General features: G+C 41.1%; 2 protein-coding genes across 3 annotated transcripts; one reads left to right on the top strand and one right to left on the bottom strand.

Annotated features, from left to right (window-relative positions):
- The first annotated feature begins 3,933 nt into the window (after positions 1-3,933).
- On the top strand, positions 3,934-5,193 carry LOC148034066 (dirigent protein 1-like). Of its 2 annotated transcripts, XM_087682424.1 has the most exons (2): positions 3,934-4,530; positions 4,603-5,191. In XM_087682424.1, exons 1-2 carry the CDS (start codon positions 4,042-4,044, stop codon positions 4,834-4,836), a joined length of 723 nt encoding a protein of 240 aa, XP_087538550.1. In that variant the 5' UTR covers positions 3,934-4,041; the 3' UTR covers positions 4,837-5,191. The 2 variants fall into 2 exon arrangements, with proteins under 2 accessions (XP_087538550.1, XP_087538549.1); XM_087682423.1 differs by having other exon boundaries at positions 3,934-5,193.
- A 13,105-nt stretch (positions 5,194-18,298) lies between these two features.
- LOC148034065 (dirigent protein-like) lies at positions 18,299-19,442 on the bottom strand. Its single transcript, XM_087682422.1, has one exon. The coding sequence runs from the start codon at positions 19,375-19,377 to the stop codon at positions 18,556-18,558; it is 822 nt and encodes a 273-aa protein (XP_087538548.1). The 5' UTR covers positions 19,378-19,442; the 3' UTR covers positions 18,299-18,555.
- Positions 19,443-19,936: the final 494 nt, after the last annotated feature.

Genomic DNA, 19,936 nt, shown 5'->3' with positions numbered 1-19,936 from the left:
CACGCTGATTAAGATACGTCTCGCGGTCTTGAACAATAAGACCTTCTTCGTTTGCCATCTTATCTACATTACGGCAAACGAGGCTTAAATGGATAGCTTTATGGAGATGTACGTCAAGTTGCAAGTTGACCATAAACCTTGCATTGTATATAGTAGTCGAGAGATTTTCCGATGTTATATCTCAGCCTTGTATCATGCTCAACGATTTTTTTGTCCCGGTAGATAATTATTTGTTATATCTCGGCTTTGAGTATAAGTAATCCATTTTAAAATTAATGCGCGCCATCTATGAAATTTTATAACTATAGTAATAAAATTTATTTCAATCAATTCTACTCATAGTCATAAGACCTGAGAGAAATTATCCTATACTCATTTTAAGGGTTTCTTCTTCTATAACAATAATTTTGGGTTCATTTTGATGAAGTACGTGGCCCATGGCAAAGCACATTGCATACCATTATCAATAAGTATATTATCTTAAATTTCCTTCCCCTCCCTCTCCCTGTCTTTCTCTCCCTCTCCCTCTCTTTCTCTCTTTCTCTCACCCTCTCCCTTTCCCTCTCGTTCTCTTTCTCTCCCTCTCTCATTTCCTTCCCCTCCCTCTCCCTCTCTCTCTTTTTCTCCCTCTCCCTCTCTATCTCTCTTTCTCTCTCATTTCCTAAACAAGCAAAAAATAAAGTGATTTAAACATCTTCCAAGCAAAAGGGAGAGGGAGAGATACAATGCACTCTCCCTCTCTTTCTCTTTCTATCCGTCTCTCATTTCCTTCCCCTTCCTCTCCCTCTCACTCTCTTTCTCTCTCATTTCCTCTCCTAAACAAGAAAAACATAAAGTGATTCAAACATTAAACAAGCAAAAGGGAGAGGGAGAGAGAGAATGCACTCTCCCTCCTTCTCCCTCTCTTTCTCTTTCTCTCCCTCTCTTATTTCCTCCCTCTCCCTCTCCCTCTCCCTCTATTTCTCTTTCTCTTTCTCTTTCTCTTTCTCTTTCTTTCCCTCTCCCTCTCCCTCTCCCTCTCCCTCTCTTTCTCTCTTACTCTCTCGTTTCCTCTCCTAAACAAGCAAAAAAGAAAGTAATTTAAACATTAAACAAGCAAAAGGGAGAGAGAGAGAGAGAATGCACTCTCCCTCCCTTTCTCTCTCTCTCTCTCCCTCTCCCTCGCTTTCTCTCCCTCTCTCTCCCTCTCCCTCTCCTTCTCTTTCATTTCCTCTCCTAAACAAACAAAAGAGAACGATTTAAACCTTCAACAAGTAAAAGAAAGAGAGAGGGAGACTCACCAATGAGATATGGCGAGCGTGGGCGGCTTCTCTTTGCAACAAGGGCTCCTCCTCTCCTTCACAAACAATGGCAATGGCGGTGGCGGCGGCGGCAGCGGCAGCAAGTCACTTCCTCTTCTTCTCTCACAAAGCCTTGGCTCTCTCCCTCGCTCTCGCTCTCAAAAGGCGAAGAAAAGAAAATGAAAACGACGCTCTGGTTTCGGCCGCGCTCTTTTTCCCTGCGGCATCGCTATTGGCGTCGCTATTTGCGTCGCAAATGCGACGCAAATAGCAACGTAAATAGCGATGCCAGTTGCGACGCCAGTAGCGACGCCGATAGCGACGCCGATATCCGCCGTCGCTAATCGACATCGCTAATTGCCCAATTCCTTGTAGTGTTTGTAAAAATAATTGGGGTTCAAGCTAGCAAGGCTCAATCTATGTACAAGGGTATTTTAAAAGCGCTACAACAGCTTGATCTTCCAGTGTCTAGATTGGTTGCTATGGGTTCAGATGTTGCCACATCTATGGTTGCAAGAAGATTAGGATTGTTTGCTAAGCTTCCTAAACGATGCACCACATTTTCTTGGGGTGCATTGCATTGCCTATATAAGCAAGCTTTTGTGGTCAAAGACACATGTAAATGCTTTGCAGAGATTAGTCATGTTGATAGTGTTGTTAATAAAGTTAGAGAATGGATAGGGGATTCATGTCTTTGAAGAGCCGAAGCAAACAAACTCACGTTTACTTTCTTACCTAGGAATTATGAGATAATGAGAATTCATAGAGTGACATGGTTGTCTCATGAAAATTTACTTTTTTGTGTTTTATCTTTAATAATATTAAGGATGGCTTTATTGTTAACTCTTTATTGTTAGTTCGACATTATGTCATATAGCTTTGTGACAAATTTGGTAAATGAGAGAGATCTTTGGTTCACTCTAAACAATATGAAGGTGAATTGCAAAGATTTGTCTTATATCTCTTTGGGTCTTATGCATCAAAGGGGTTTCTTGAAGCGTTGAAGCAATGTAGTGCTGAATTAGAGTGGGTACAGATGTTTCCACCTCTATTAAAATTATGGTAGATTGCAGCGGTGTTATAAACAAGTTCAATTGCTTGTGAAAGATGTTTTTCTAAGCAAAACCAGGTTAAAAGTGATGGGAGATCATGTTTATCTCTCATCACTTTAGATATGCTCAAGTTTATGTCCCTTTCAGCACCAAAGAATATGGAAGAAGTAGATTGGGATTTGATTTTTGAGGTTTGGAAAAATATGAAAATAAGACGCTCTCGAGTTTTAGAGCCATCATCAGCACACCAACAACAATAACGTTCTATATTTATACTTTTGATAAGTGTATATCAGCAAACAAATTTTGTATTTACACTTTAATCCTTTTTTTTGGCAATTGCTTATTACAGTTGTATGATATCAGATTCATCATACATCTTCTCTCTCTCCCTCTCTTTGGACTGCTTATAAGCATCAACAACTCTTTATGATCATACTTTTGACATGTATATTAGCATCACAAAGCAACATGAATAGCTTTTTATCATCATGCTTTTGAAATGTGCATAGTAGCTACAATAACTTTTTGTATTTAGAGATCAACATTTTTATTGTTAGTTGCTTATAAATATATGATATCTAATTGTCATGTCCTCTCATTTTGGATAACTTATAAGTAGCATGAAGAACATTTTGTTACCATACTTTTAACATGTATATTACAAAAGCAACAACTTTTTGTATTTAGACTTCAACATTTACCATAGTTGTTATGTGATATCAAATGTAATCACAAATTTTGATCTTTGTTATTCATGCTATATGCAATTGTCAAGATAAGAACTTAATAGTTGTTTTTTCTTTTTACATGCTTGAACTTTTGAGTGCACATGTAACAGTTTTGTTTTAGTTAAGGCTAATCTAGTTTTCTCTAATTTAATATTCTACCATTTAGATTGGTTGAGTTGGCATAATGTAAGCATAATCTTTTATTTAAGTGGTGTTGAACTAGATCAAACTTATATATTTCTAATACATAAGGTGAAGTATACTCAAAGAAAACATTCTTCGTCTAGGAAACGTGCTTTAAAGAGATACGTATCTAATTAAGGTTGTTATATACGTTTGCCCATCTTTCTAGAAGGGCGAGCTTGTTTTTGCCCTTCGAAAAGAAAAGGCATAGTGCCTTTCAAATTCGAGGGCTGATTGGCGTCGTATGATTATGTACGTGGCTATAAGTCAATACGGTCAAAAAGGTGGCAATGTGAAAGCACTTCCACTAGCCAGCGAGACTTTCTCGAACAGTGAATGCAATTATGCTTAATTGGACTAGTGCTGTTGAAAGGTTAGCAGCAGGGACGAGTCAGCTGCTGAAAGGTTTATGGTGGCATTTGAGTGAGCGGCGCTGCGCAAAGCTAGGTGATATTTCCTGCCTGTGTACAGTGTCACCACAGCAAGTTGACTTGTTGGCAGGCGTGTTGAAATGTCAAACCCCATCGCCCACGTGACGACGGGGCTGATGTGGCAGTTCGACTTGCGTAACCCGAAAGGTCGAGGACAGCCTGCCACTTGCGTTACGTGAGGGCCACGTAGGCGATGGGGCTTGCAATATAGCTTGAGTGCCTGACAGCCCCAAACTGTCAGCTGCGCATCCTCCATCTTATGATCTCTGGTTGTAGCTCTTAACTTAAGAAGTAGCCGAAGAGCCTGTGATCACAACCGATCGAAACATATTCTTGTTGCATCGGTGAACTAGCCCATAATACAATGTCGTTGTTACGGCAGCTGGCCGTCTTATCTACTCGCGATGTAGGACAGGTTGTCCAGGCGAGATGTAGATCAAGGGCACATGGCCCACCAGCTGCATATTGCTGCAGGCAGCTAGTGCTCAGCATGCTGTTGCTACTGATTGTTATGGTTACCTTCAGCGCCGGCAGTTGCAGTACTAAGCCTCCGATGAGTGCAGATGAATATACTAAGCCTCTGCATGCAGCTGATGATCATGAGGTGAGACAGGATATTCACAAGCACAGGAGTGCGAGGGCACTATTGTCTAACTTGACCGGCAGCAGCCACAATACTAGTCGGAATGTCCAGCCGCCGAGCTACCAGTTCTACCTGCACATGACCATCTTCAACCCGGCGGTGATGAACAGCGACTACTTCACGGGGGTGTATGGGCCTTCGCCGCTCCCGGCGTCCGTCTCCAACCCCACCAACTTCGGCGTGGTCACCACCTTCGAGGCCCCCCTCACCCTAGCGCCCTCCAACGCCTCCGCGCGCGCGGGGACGGCCCAGGGCATCTACGTATTCGACAGCCTCAAGGGCCTGGTGCTGTTCCACTTGTTTACGGCCACCATCGACGACGGCATGCACAAGGGCACGCTGTGTGTGATGGGGCAGATGGTGGAGTCGGACGCCGAGCGCGTCCTAGCGGTGGTGGGCGGCACCGGCGACTTCCTGCTGGCGCGCGGGGTGGCCACCAACCGCCTGGTGAAGCTGGTGCCCAACCCCGCTCCCGCCAGATGGACCCTCTCCTTCGATCTCCATCTGTACTACTAAATAATAACTAAACTGTATTATTGTCCCCTCCCACGTACACACAGGCGGCCACACCCTAGTCAACCTACTTCCCCCCCAAAACACACACACAATACAACGCACACACACACACTCTCTCTCTCTCCCCCTCGTCCACAACTAAGCTATTATTCCAATCGCTTACTCCAGCTCTACTGCAGCTAAGCCAGTATCCCACCATCACCACCCACCCCAGCTGTACTGCAGCTAAGCTAGTATTCCCTTTGTACATTAGACTTCCACAATTCATAAATTGTACTCAACAACCATTCTCTCTTCCTTTGTAAGTTTATCAAATATTGCATTAATAAAACCAGCTTTGCCACATCATGAGCCTTTCTCACTATTCTTCCACCTTCTATTTTATACTTTTTACCTTTTTTTCTTATTAATTAATTAAAAAACATAGCATCAAATTGTTCATATATAAGGCCCTTTCTAGTTTGATTCTCCAACAGTTCCAAAAGTCAAAGACAAAAATAAGTGGTCCCAGCATACATTTGGAACATCTAAAAAATACATATAGCACTTTAAACAATGAGTCAAAATACATTTCTTTATATATTCACAAGCATTTGATTGAGAGCTTAAGGTATCGAATGATAAAGCCTAGAACCAACAAGAAGCAAGCACTTTAGCAATGCTTGGATTGAGGCTATCTAACAAAGCCTCTTCTTCACGTTTGACTGAAAGCTTCAAGTTTTCAAATGATAAAACCTAGAACCCAACAATAAGAAGCACTTTAGCGATGCTTGGATCAAGGCTATCGATGTGTGTTCACAAAGATATGCCAAGAGAAAATGTATTTATTGCATACAAGGGGCTTAAGTTTGTTACGTAACTTATTACCAACTATAAGGGGTTGTCAATTTGCATATATTTCAAGAACTTCATCTTTAAATTATCCTCTTAAGCTATGGCCCATGGAAAGGTCCTCCTAAAGAACATAGGCTTTGCTTATTTTCTTTCTCAATTTATTTGGATGATGGTTGTAAGTTTGATCTCTAGGAAGATTACTTTATGCAATAACAATGAACTTGTATGCAATTGTGCTTCTAGCATTTTTAATGAAACAATTTGTTTACGAAACTACCAATGCAACACAACACCCTTAATTCTAACCATTTATGATTTTGGGGATAAAAAGGACACAATAATACGTCAGAAGTTCCCATGTATTGACGTCATCCCTAAAATTATAAGCTTTCAATACCCTTCGAAGGGATCTTGGCTCTTCCCTGAAAGGATAATTCTTAATGTGACATTGAAAAGAAATGTTTTTCATGCATATGGCCTTCCATATTGGAAGTGTCAAATTCTAGTATCGTGTTAAATGAAAATTGTACAAAAAACTTAACGTTCTAAGTAGAAATACTAATTTTAATTAAAATTTCAAAAGAAATACACATTTAAATAAAACCCTTCAAATAACACTACAATAAAAAGGCCTCATAGACGCACATTTAGACGCGATTTTTGAATATAGAGAAATTCTTACGGGCGCATCTATCCGCCCGTCTATTTGCGCCTCTACCATTTCGCGTCTATAATTGCATGTATCAACAAATTTACACGCACAAATAGATGCGCAATAGACGCACATATACAGGCGCATATAGACACGCTGGTAGACGCGCTTTTACAAGCACTGGTAGACGTGAATGGAAAACAAAAAATGTCTTTTTTTTAAAAAAGATATTTAATTTATTTTTTAAAATTGAATTATGAAGCGCGTGTATAAGCGCGAGTAGTCTGCACTATAGACACGCGTATAAACGCGAATTATCTGCAATTTAAACGCGTAGATAGATGCGCAAAACAGAACTGGAAAAAAAAACCAGAGAGCATGTGCATGCAGCTCTCTGGTTTTTTTTTTCCCCTCCCATACATCAAATTGTGCATTTGGAAAACGGGAATTGAAAATAAAAGTCCATGTATTCATTATATATCAAAAGCACTGACAAGGGAAGTTTAAGTGCTTGCGACCTAAAGCGTGGCCGCAAGCAATAGGCTCAAAGAGATATCATATATATACAAGAAAAGAAGGCCTCATGAGGAGGTATGGTGCTCCTCTACGAATCTGAAGAGGAAACATCTTCGCTAGTACCACCATAGCTACTAGCGTCGCTATCCTCCTCCTCGCTATGCTCCACATCCGGTTTCGCCTACACACATAAAAGATCAGGGTTGCTTATATAGAGAAGGTGGAGAAAAAGTTATAATTAGCTATACTTTTAATAGGAAAGTAAGAAAAACATACCTCCTCTGGCTGTCGAATCCTCATGGCCCGGTTGTATTAGTCCTCAGTGATGAGACCCTCCTCATAGAAGTGAAGCCATGTCGTTGTGCGGTTATGGCCTCGATGGTAACCTACCTCTCTAGGAGTAGGTGTCCTACCAACGATGGTAGTCTGCAAAACATTTAGATATATACAAACAATTATGAGTCACAATATATTAGAATAAAATATATAAAGAATTGAAAGAAATATAAATTTAAAAAAACTAGAAATCAAAATATACTTACAAACTCTGCCTCCCACGACTCTCTGTCGCTTGATCCGTAATGCGACGATCCCATTGTTTCCTTTGGATCCGTCGTGCCTCTGCGTGCTGGCGACTCTTCACTTTCTCTGCTGCTTTGTTCTTGGCTTTCTTCCACTCTATGCGGTGGCACATAGGTGGTTGGCTATAGGCTCCATGCCCCTCCTCCAGCCTCCGCAATGAGTCCCTGGCCCGTGTCATGAGGTGGGATCTTTTGTTGTGAAGCATATCCCTCACTTTTGTACGTCCCCAATCATCCGAGAATCGCTGACCCTCAGGATTTGGGTACCTCCTATGGACTGCCCTCAACACCTCCTGCCACAAGTCGCTTTTCTGATTTTTGAAGGCAATGAAACAATCTTTATACGTCGCATGCACGACGCTCCTCATGTACGCCATTACATCTCTTTCCTCATCATCATGAAAGATGCCACCAGCATCTGTAACTCTATAGTACTGGCGTACAACCTCCTCTACGTGATCTACTGGTGAGGGTGATCGCTCGCCACCTCCTAGGCAACCCCCATACAAGCCTCGTCCTCCCCCTCGACTCTCCCTCCTCCCTCTCTATCGACTACCCTCTGCCTCGCTGGACGCATGAGCTTCTACAGATGCACGTGCTTCTGCAGATGCTTGTGCTTCAACCGATGCACGTGGAGCACGTGGAGTACCTGCATATGGAGTACCTGCATGTGGAGTCTGGGAAGTAGTGCCAGGCAAAGACATCAGAGGCATCCCAGACATGACACTGAACACCTCGTCTGTTGTGGGAGAGAGGCCAAGGTGTCTGGTCATCTCTCCCATGAAGTCTTCCCTACTAGAAAAACCTCCAAAAAATGCATTGATCCCCCTGCCAAAGGAGGCCAACGTATCATTCATGCGATCCACATCCGGGTCATTGCTAGATGAACCAGGATACGACATCTACAAAAAAAACACAGGAAAAAGACAATTTTATTTGTATACAAAAAATCATATATTACCTACATTTTCAAAGAGCTTTCTTTAGACATTGGGCATAAAACTTAAGTACTAATGCTTCTCATAAACAAGAAAACTGATAAACACAAACATGGGATTGGTCACATTCATCATTGCAAAAATATATTGTTTACTATCAGAACTGGGAGACCTGGCGTGTGTATCCCCGCATCTAAATTGCAGGTTAGACGCGCCCTCAGACGCGCTCCAGAGTGAATCTTCTGTCCAGCGCGTCTATCTGCGCATCTAAGATGCAGCACAGACACGCTGTCAGATGCACATTCTAGGTCAATGCGCGTGTATAATCGCGTGTAGACTACAGGTCAACCTTATGTGCAACGCGTGTATCATCGCGTGTAAACTGCAGAGCACACGTGCCACCACACGCACACTAAGACGCGCCCTCAGATGCTATGAGAGGAAACATTTTTCGTGTCTATATCTACGTCTACACTGAGATGTAGACGCGCTCGGTCGGTTGATTCTAGGCCGACGTCTGCCATTGATGATTTACAAAATGCAATACATAATGGAATCGCAAATCCTAAATACACAGACAGAGCAGAGAGAGGAAGAGAGAAACACAGAGAGAGAGAGAGAGAGAGAGAGAGAGAGAGAGAGAGAGAGAGACTCACCTTGGGTGTTTCGTGTGGTGGGTGGTGGCACTTCTTCCTTCTCCTTCTTCCTCTCCTTGGTAAGTTACCCTTCCTCTCTTTGAGTGCATGTGCTCTGCAGTGTACACACGATGATACACACGTGTTAACAGATGCCCACAGAGATGCATGTATAGACGCGCATAGAGACGCAAGTATAGACGTTGTATGTAATATGTTTTATCTACATAGGGTAATATGATTTTTCTTGTCTAGATATGGAATCCTGGATCCTCCAGCACCCCATTCAACAAGGAGCAATTCATGGGAGAGATGGCCAATTATCTTGGTCGCCCTCCCACTGCAGATGAGGTTTTCGGTGTGATGTCTGGGATACATATCACATCTTTGCCTACACAGGGATCAGCTGAGGTACATGGATCGGACGAAGCACGTACATCTGCAGAAGCACATGTATCGAGTGAGATAGAGGGTAGTGCACGTCAAGGGAGGAGGGAGAGTGGTGCGGGAGGACAAGGAGGTCGAGGGCTTTGTGGGGGTTGCCTAGGTGGTGGCTCTCGATCACCCTCACCGGAAAATGAGAGAGGTGAGCCTCCACAATATACTACTCTATCACTGATGTTGGTGGTATCTTGCATGACTTTGAGAGGAGGAAAGTGATAGCCTACTTGAGGAGTGTCGTGCATTCCACATACAAGGATTGCATGATTCCCTTCAAGCACCAAAAAAATGGTTTGTGGCAAGAGGTGCTACGGGCAGTACATAAAAGGTACCCTAATCCCGAGAATTCACGATTCTCAGATGATTGGGGATGGTCAAAGGTGAGAGACGCGCTTCATAACAAGAGGTCTCACCTTATGACGCGCGCCAAGGAGTCATTGCGGAGACAAGAGCAGGGGCGCCCTGGATATGGCCAACCACCCAATTGCCACCGCAAGGAGTGGAAAGAGGCCAAGAAGAGAGCAGTAGAGAAAATGACAAGTCGCCAGCATGCAGAGGCGTGACATATCCAGATTGCAACCATGGGATCGTCGCATTACGGATCGGGTAGCAGGGAGTCACGGGAGGCTAAGTTTGTAAGTATTATTTGATTTCTTTTTTTAAATTAAATTTTGTAATTTGTTTCACTTCATTATGTAGTGTGTTTTAATACGTTGTATGTTCAAATTATTTTGTAGTATCATATCGTTGGTAGGATGCCTACTCCTAGAGAGGTAGGCTACCATCGAGGTCATAACCGGGCGTCCACTTGGCAGCATTTCTACGAGGAGAGACTCATCACAGAGGAGCAATATAATCGCGCCATGAGGATTCCACCACCAAAAGAGGTATGTTTTATTTTTTACATGAAAAGTATAGATAACTCTAATTTATTGTTTGTAATGGTATTTATATACCTTAATCCTTTGTGTAGGCGAACCCTGATGCAGTTGAGGATAGCGAAGGAGGGACTAGCATTAGCGGTGGCGGCAATGGCAACGGCACAGGCAGCGATGGTGGTAGCGATGATGATGCCTCTTCTGAGGAGATATAGAGGAGCCCCATGCATGCATGCCTCTCCTTGGCTTGTAATTTTCATTTTTGATATGTATTACTTTCAGCTAGTGCTTGCGACCATGACGTCACAAGCACTAGAACTCATAATGTAAAAATGTTTCATCTATATATATGAAATTTCGTGTGCTACATACATTGTTTTGTTTTGAGTATCCAATCTTCGAAATAATCTTTCTCTGTTTTCCCTAAGCATACAATTTGATGTTGATGGGGGAAAAAAAACCAAAGAGCATGTGGTAGCCACATGCTCTCTGGTTTTTTTTTTCATATCTCTGTTTTGTGCATCTATCAGCGCGTCTAAAATGTAGGATAAATGCGCGTCTATTCTCGTCAAAAACTTTCAGAGTAAACACGGTTTTAGACGCGTAGATACACGCTTGTATAGACGCACAATATAAATATGTCCACTTTTTTATAAATATGATTATATATTTACGTAGCACGTTTATACGCGTGTCTATAGGCGCGTTTATACGCGCTTCTATAGGCGCGTCTAAGTGTGCGTGTAACTCTGATCATAAGCGCGCTTTTAGATGCGATTTTGTAGATGGTAAGAAGTGCATTTCTCTCGATTGACTTTAAAGTATTTAGCATGATGAATTGTTTACATAATATATTGTTTGTTTGTTAGGTTCTCTATATTTTTTTGTCTTCCGTATTGGACTGAACTCAAGATCAATCACTTATTGGACCCCATGCACATATTCAAAAATGTTGTATCTACATTATGGGATCACTTGATAGGGGCTCGTGATTCAGTTAATGTAAGGGAGGATTTACGTAACATTGATCGCATGAGACGAGCCTGGCCACGCATTGGACCCAGAGGAAAGATTGAGCTACCCCATGCACCTTGGATGTTGTCAAAGAACGAGGAAAAAATATTGAAGGAAAAAATATATAGCTTTCGAACACCCACTGGATGTAGGAGATGTCTCAAGGGAGCCTTCATAAAGAAAAAGAAAAAAGGTGTGGAGCAACTATCTGGTTTGAAGTCCCACGATTAGCACAAAATGATTTAAGTAAGGGTATCTCTAACCATGAATATAGTAATTAGCGAAAAGGTCAGAGGAAGCCTCATTTTGCAGTCAGCCATTGAGAGAGAGAGCTTGAGAGAGAGATTGTGAGTGCAGGTACAAAAGGGATTCCATCCGATCATTCTGCTATTGCCTAGCCATTCCAGGTATTCCTTGAGCTTCTCTGAGTTGTGCTTGTTTAATTTGGAAAGTTGGAGCTTGTACTAGGACCCTCATACGTAGCATTCATCATTTGCGCCCTCGTGACTACGCCGCAAAAAATGTAGTTAGACCAGGCTGTAGGTGTCTGAGTCCCAGAATTGGACACTCGGACTGTCTGACTCTTGTAGTCGCACCGTCTACCAGTCGGATCTCTACCAATTGGACCATCCGACTCGGACGCACCACCTTAGAGTCGGACCACCCGGTCCGATTGGACCAATTTGGGGTATGATGACTTTTTCCTCAACTAATCATTTGATCTATGAATATTATTTACATTCAGTTCATACTTCCTACTAGCATATCCATTGTGTATCCAAAGATGTACGTGATATCATTTACAAGATGAGAGAGCTTATGAGGTGTGTATACATTGTATTTTATCATTATATATCTTTGAATTTCTACACAAAAATAAACAAGCACATCATACATCTTGACAGATATGTGAGCTCGAAGGAAATTGATCCAAACACATTGCAAGATGCTCGAGTATTATCTGTTGAGGTGGTTTGTTTGGTGGAGGAAATTTTTCCTCGATCCATTTTAACTACTCAATTACATTTACTCGTACATTTGATTGATGAGATCGCACTTTGTGGGGCAGTTCATGTAAGATGGATGTTTTTTCTTGAGCGCTTCATGAAAACCTTGAAAGATTTTGTGAGGCAAAAAGCACGGCCTGAGGGAAGCATGGTTGAGGGTTGGTTAGTGCAATCATCCCTTGTTTATATCTCTGAATATCTTACTGAAGTGGATCCCTCTCAACCACGACTGTGGAAAGATGATGAAGACTTGAGGATGACCTCTATAGTACCTCAAGGAAAAGGAATGAGTAAAGTGCTAACAAAAGAAGAACTTCGTAAGTTAAATAGTTTTTGTGTGCTCAATAGTGATGTAATGAGCAAATGGGTGACACTATATAATGAAGCAAGGGCAAGAAGAAAAAGCGAAAGACAAGAATTTGGCACTAGATATGAACGTAATGTCTCATTTTCAGATCATCTAAATGCACTCCCATGTCATATTGATATAGATTGGTTACATGAGGAAATGGAGAGAATGGAAAAAGAGGAGGAAAATAATATATCTCAAGAAGAGTGGGAATACGCACGAGGTTGCTTATCAAAGGTGAGACATACTATCAATTAATTTGTTTCTATAAGTTTTATTTTATATAAATAATTGACATGTTTGATCTTTTATCTTTTACTACTAGTGTACATTATTCAATGCACTTTGGTGTGAGGGTAAACATCTTCGAACTCAACCTATAGATGAAAAGAGAAATACCCAAGATTGTGGTGTCCTTGCTCACTTCAAGGATGCCAATGGTACCATGGAAGGTTATTGTGGCTTGATCCAAGATATTCTGAAGCTTGACTTCAGACGCATTGCACAATCAAACGTCATCCAAGTGGTTTTGTAATCATTGACTCTACAAAATGTCACCAAAACAAGAATGAGACATTAGTACTACCTCAACAATGCGAGCAGGTATATATGCAAAGGCTAATTTTTTTATATGTATACATGTGATATATATACACAATATAATAAGTACTTAAGTTTTTTGCTTTTGTTTTTCAAATACAGGTTGTGTATCATCCAATGGTAAAAAATAACCAATGGTGGTATGTCATCCCTATATCTAATCATTCAAAACCAATATATGGTAATATTACCGACATGGAGATAGCAGATGACAATCCAACAATTAATGATGATGTGCACGATGACACCATAATGGATGATATGCATGATATAGTACAAGATGAACCTCGCGAGGATGTTCAAGGAAACGTAGAAGAAGACAATAATGTGATTGTCGATGATATTGATGAAGTTATTGAGCAATATAGCAATACATCTGATAGTGGGATAGACTTATTTGTTTCATTACCTCTTGGTAACATAGACCTAGAAGTAGATAGTTTAGCAAGGGCTGATCTCATTGAAGATGAGATGGATCATTCACTGTAACATACTTAATTTGCTTATTGATTCAATGTGTATTCCTAATTCTATGGTTTTTATCATGTGCACACGTGCATACTCAAGAATCAATAGTCAATTTTAAAGCTTAATTTAATTTTCCATAATAAAAAGGAAGTATCTTTTATCATCTTCAAGTACGTAGAGAAATTACGAGATACATATTGCAATGCTTGCTACTAATTGTAAGGTTTCTATCACTTGCCGCTAATTACTTATATCAGGCTTGTCAACTAGAGGAACTGCCATTTATTAGAGAGCAATGAAAAAGTAATTATTAACTCTATTTTTTTAATTCAATGATTCAATGTGTATTCTTAATTCTATGGTTTTTATCATGCGCACACGTGCATGCTTAAGAATCAATTTTAGGTTGTTAAATAATTATTAACTTTGGTTTTTTAATTATGTGAATTGCTAATTTTAGGTGGTTAAATAATTGTGCGTCTGCTGGCACTTCTATATTAGCGTCTATTTGAGCGGATATATAGACGCAAAATTCGTATCTATTTACACGCACGTTTACACGCACTTATAGACGCTGTGATAGACGCGCCCGACTTTGCGCGTCTAACATGCATGTCTATGCCTCGTTTCTGTTGTAGAGTATGTCTCAACTTAAAAGTTTAATATTTCAATTAAATATAAAAATATAGATAAATATGTAATATTCAAGAACCTTGCAAAGGTCATGACTCCTTAGATTCTAAATTTGTACATGTGTGATTCATGAAGTTAATGGACTTATCTACGAATAATTATCTCTTCTTTCTTGATTCACTTGTCAATCATGCCTCCTCTCTCTCTCTCTCTCTCTCTCTCTCTCTCTCTCTCTCTCTCTCTCTCTCTCTCTAACTAGTTACTAGTCATAGACTATAATTGTAACAAATTACCATGGTTAGTTAAATTTGGCATGTTATTTCATTTGAGCATCGAGTCTTGGTGGTTTTCTCTCTTCCCCTATAGGCTACATGACTATGCTAGGGTTGGGGGCCGTGGGCATTTCTTTCTTTGTGCTCAAAGTTTCATTGATGCACTGTCCACTCAATATCAAGCAACAAGCTCTCAAGTCTCACAACGTTGGATATTGAAACCTTTCTAGAAACTTCAATTCTCAGTAAGTCATCTGTATGACCAAAAAATTCCCTATGATAACTCGTGGAATAATGCTCAAAATAGAGAAAGAGAACAGGTCCAATTTACAATAGCAAAATTTGCACCATGTAGATTTGTGTTTTTCAACAATGTCTGGTTGTAGCTTGCACAATGTTAGGCAAGTTTGGGCTGGAAATATGCGCTTTGACCTAAGGAACAACTCTCAAGAAGAAAGCTTGAAGAGATGGTCTGGTTGAAGAGATATGGCTGCTCCAACATAGGTAGCTAGGTGCTGTCTATGGCAACCAAGAGAGGTAGAGTGAAGATGGAGGCGTAAGATGAAGGGTTGATATCAGGCTAAGCTAACCAAAGATTGAGAGGAGCTAAAGGGGTGATTTGTAGACCTGAGCCATGCCCAACTCGGCTCTGATACCATGTAGAAAAACAAATCAGCACCAAAACACTCAGATTTGAGCACCAAAATATTTAATTGTGTTAAGAGACACAAGGAATGTAGTGTCAAATAACACTTGATAAGTATCAATAGATAGTATGCTTCGAGGCACTTGAGTTTGATGCCTTGATGCTTGGATTTCTCCTATCCTTATTGATTTGATGGGAAATGCTTGCTTGAAATAGCTTCAAAATGGCTTCACTTGATTGAGGTTCAATCAAAGTTCAAGTTGACTTGTAGTGTGTTGAAAAACTCAAGCAATGGTAGCATAAAAATTCACTATGCTTAATGCTTGTACTTCAGTGAAAACTTCAAATCTTCAAAAGCTTTCCGAGGCTTGCTTGTTGGATATTGAGATCTTGCTCAAAACTTCAATTCTCAGTAAGTCATCTATATGACCAACAAATGCCCTATGATAAGTCGTCGAATAATGCTCATAGTAGGGAAATAGAACATGTCCAATTTAGAATAGCAAAATTTGTGCGAGGTAGATTTGTGTTTTCCAACAATGTCGGGTTGTAGATTGCACAATGTTAGGCAAATTTGGGCTGGAAAGATGTCCCTTGACCTAAGGAACAACTCTCGAGAAGAAAGCTTGAAGAGATATGGCCTAATTGAAGACATATGGCTGTTCCAGGAAAGGTAGATAGGTGTTGTCTATGGCAGCCAAGAGAGATAGAGTGAAGATGGAGGTGGAAGATGAAGGGTTTATGTCAAGCTAAGCTAACCAAAGATTGAGAGGAGTTGAAGGGGTGATTTGTAGAGCTGAGCCATGCCCGAATGGGCTCTCATACCATGTAGAAAATGTTGGATCTAGAGCATGGCTATGGAGGATTAAAGAGGAAGAGTGATCTCATGACAGACATCAAGACCAAATGCCACACTCGTGAATTAGGTTCCAAGATGGAAGCTTGGACTCATAAACACAATCTTGTGTAGTGGATTGACAATGACACAGACACTTTGCTGGAAGTACAAAAGTACTATGACATTGCATTCAAAAAGAGAGCAAGTACAATGCTTTATAGGAATAGACTAGGCTGCACTTTCCAGCACTGTGCATATGGGATTCTGCATCTTGAGCTCACACTGCTCCATACAAAGAGGCTAAGCTGAGTGATTGCCAATATCTCAACACCTCTCGCCAAGATATCATGGATCTTCTCAATTAGAAAAAAGTAAAAGAAGATAGGATCCTACTTCTCATCAAGTTGCCATGGAAGAGGAAGAAGATGATAGCTTGCTTTATCTTCAATATTATGTCCTCCTGAGTGCAACCTATAATCTCTATTTTATAGCAATACAATGAAAAACTCTTCTTAACACCTATAATAGTAAATATCTCTTCATGAAAATTTGTCCAAATTTAGTACTCCCAAGCAAGCCTTTGTAAGCTAAAGGCATCCAAGAGGTTGTACATTTGCTCCATCTCTCTATAGAACAATAGTAGATCACTTCTATGATTGCCTAAGCCTTCATATATCAATCTATGCATTTTGTATAGAAAATAATTGCCTTGGTTCTCATGCTAAAAACATAGTCTTTTGCATTTTATGCCTTACCTTTTGCATTTCCTTGTTTTTCTTTTTGTGCAGGCCTTAAGCCTAGCTAGAACTTTTTTCGGCCATAACTTTAGCATACAAACTTTGAATATGGTCATGTAGTACTCAAAATGATTGGGATAGACATGATCTACTACGAGACAATGTTGTGGGCAAATTGATGAAAATCTTGTCACAATAGCCAAAAATATCGTTTTTCATAAAGTGCATTACTTTTTGACATTTTTGGATTTGGCCGACTTGTAGCACTAAAGATAAGTCCTTGCATGTATCTGAATCCATCCAAAATTATCATTAAGTTTTCAAAATTAATATTCAAACTATTTTAAAACATGGAAAATGCTATTCATATCCTAATTAAATATTCCATAAGCATATATCTGAAATGCTTGTATGGATGTATTTTCCTTAGTTTTTCTTCAATGAGTTTGTAGCCACATGACAAAGTTTGCAAAAAGAAGAAACATTTAGCAAGGATCTAGCCCTCTATAACCCTCTTTAAGGCCAGATTCCTACTATCCATGTCTACGATCTACTCATATATAGACTAGTGCATTATTGCATAAACCTATAGATAACCCAATGGATGTGTACAAAAAAAAGAAAGATCATAGTGATGTCCAAAAATGGACTTCGAAGTGGTTAGATGCCTTTTTGAGGGCACAAAGAATACTTTGAGTGGCGTGCTAGTCTTTGAGATCCCTCATTTGTTTCTTGGATTTAGCCTAGCCTCACCTATCAACTTTGGAGGGGTTCATTATACATATATCCTCTATATCATGTGCATTTAAGGGCTATTTATAAATGCCCTTATTTGTGATTTTTTTCTAAACAAAATACAATCGTTTTCTATTCTATCTCTAAATAATCTCTTTATATGACATATTTTTGTATGTAAAAAATGTATAAAGGCAGTATTTAAAAAGTTCGCTAGTTTGAATCCTTATGACATACACATATATTCATGAGTGACCACCCCAAGTTTGAACTCCTAAGAGTTTCTTTTGGTACCAGAAATTTTGCTTTAATTGACCTTTTGAATGCTCACTTCAACATCGTCACTTTGCCAGGCATCACCTCTTCTTCTTATGTAGCACTTGCCTCTAGTGCTCCTCCATTGAAATAGTCTTCAATTCTCGCTTCTTCTCTTTTTTCTTGAAAAGTAGAGCAGCATTCACACATGATGGCTTTACACTTTCTGTAAATGTGACAAATTTATGCAAGATTTGTGTGTTGCTTTTCGTCTCTACTTTTGGGAGCCTTGGACAATTGGACTAGAAAGAGCCTTAGGTCTATAAGGAGAGTTACATATTAACAATTTGAAGCTACAAATTTCCATGAATTGATAAGACAAAGTGCAAACGTACAAAATAGAAGGCGAAGGGATAGTAAGAAAGGCCTCAGTGTGGAAGGGCCCTTATTTATAGTAGGCTCGATAAACCTACAAAGAAAGAGAGGAGAGAATGATTAATTTAATTTGTTGAATACGTTGTATGAATGGTGGAATAAGTTTTATGTGCAAAGGAGTAATGAACGCTTAGTAAATTTGTTGGAGGTGGGGAGAGTGTGGAGTCCATGACATTTTATCTCCGGGACAGTGAATCCAGTGATTGCCTTTAGGTGTTTTTGTGGTGCTGGGGGTAGAGAGAGAGACAGAGAGAGTTAATAGTAGAGCTGGAGGTCAAAGGAGAGGGTCCATCTGGAGGGGGCGAGGTTGGGCACTAGTTCCACCAGGCGGTTAGTGGCCACCCCGCGCGCCAGCAGGAAGTCGCCGGTGCCGCCGACCACCGCCAGGACGCGCTCGGCGTCCGACTCCACCATCTGCCCCATCACGCACAGCGTGCCCTTGTGCACGCCGTCGTCGATGGTGGCCGTGAACACGTGGAACAGCACCACGCCCTTGAGGCTGTCAAACACGTAGATGCCCTGGGCCGACCCTGCCGGCGCGGACGTGTTGGAGGGCACCAGCGTGAGGGGGGCCTCGAAGGTGGTCACCGTGCCGAAGTTAGTGGGGTTGGAGACAGACGCCGGCAGCGGCGAAGGTCCATACACCCCCGTGAAGTAGTCGTTGTTCATCACCGCCGGGTTGAAGATGGTCATGTGCAGGTAGAACCGGTAGCTCGGCGGCTGCTTCTTGATCTTACTCTGCACATTGTGACGAGTATTACGGCTGCTGCCGATAAAGTTAGACAGTAGTGCCCTCGCACTCCTGTATCTGTGAATGTCCTGTCCTACCTCAAGATTACCAGATGCATGCGTAGGCATATTATGTTCATCCGGCCTCAGTACAGCTGCATTCATCGCAGGCTTACTAGTACTGCAACTGCCGCCGCTAACGATAAGAAGCAGTAGCAACAGCAGGCTGAGCACTAGCTGCCTGCAGCAATATGCAGCTGATGCATGTATGCTAGATCTACATCTGGCCTCGACAACCTGCCCTACATCTCGGGTAGATAAGACGGTCAGCTGACCTAACAAAGGCATTGTATTATGGGCTAGTTTCTTGATGCAACAAGAATATGTTTATATTGGTTCTGGTGACAAGCTAATTGACTATTTCTTGAGTTAAAAGCTACAACCAGAGATCATAAGATGGAGGTTGCGCAGCAGCAGCAGCTGGAAGCTGAGAATTAGGGTTGTAGTCCACCTCTTCTTTTTATATGCTTCTTCTGCAGTATCGACAATTCAACAGGTCTGCCAACACGTCAACTTGCGTGGTCACACATGCAGGAAATGTCACGTCTCAGTGCGCAGCGCCAACAAGTCTTTGCCCAGCGCCGCTCACTCGAATGCGATCATCTTAGAACCTTTCAACAGCTGACTCTTCGCTGTTGGTCGACGTAGTTCACTGAATTTTAACAACTGACTCGTCATTGCTTGTGGTAATTTGATTAATCTTCTCACGAATCATTGACACGGGATCGCGTAGACTGAGCTGTGAGCATGCCTTACTCCATCTCCAACCCTCATGATCGCATTATAAAAGTCCAGTTAAGCTAGTTGCTGCATCTCTGACTCCGATAAGGTTATGTTATTAAAAGTC

Source organism: Lygodium microphyllum, chromosome 7 (assembly GCF_053477565.2).
Source record: "Lygodium microphyllum isolate KBCC chromosome 7, Lygodium_microphyllum_v1.1.10, whole genome shotgun sequence".
Taxonomy (NCBI): domain Eukaryota; kingdom Viridiplantae; phylum Streptophyta; class Polypodiopsida; order Schizaeales; family Lygodiaceae; genus Lygodium; species Lygodium microphyllum.
The sequence above is the reverse complement of the archived record's forward strand: the minus strand, read 5'-3'. Positions and strand labels throughout refer to the sequence as shown.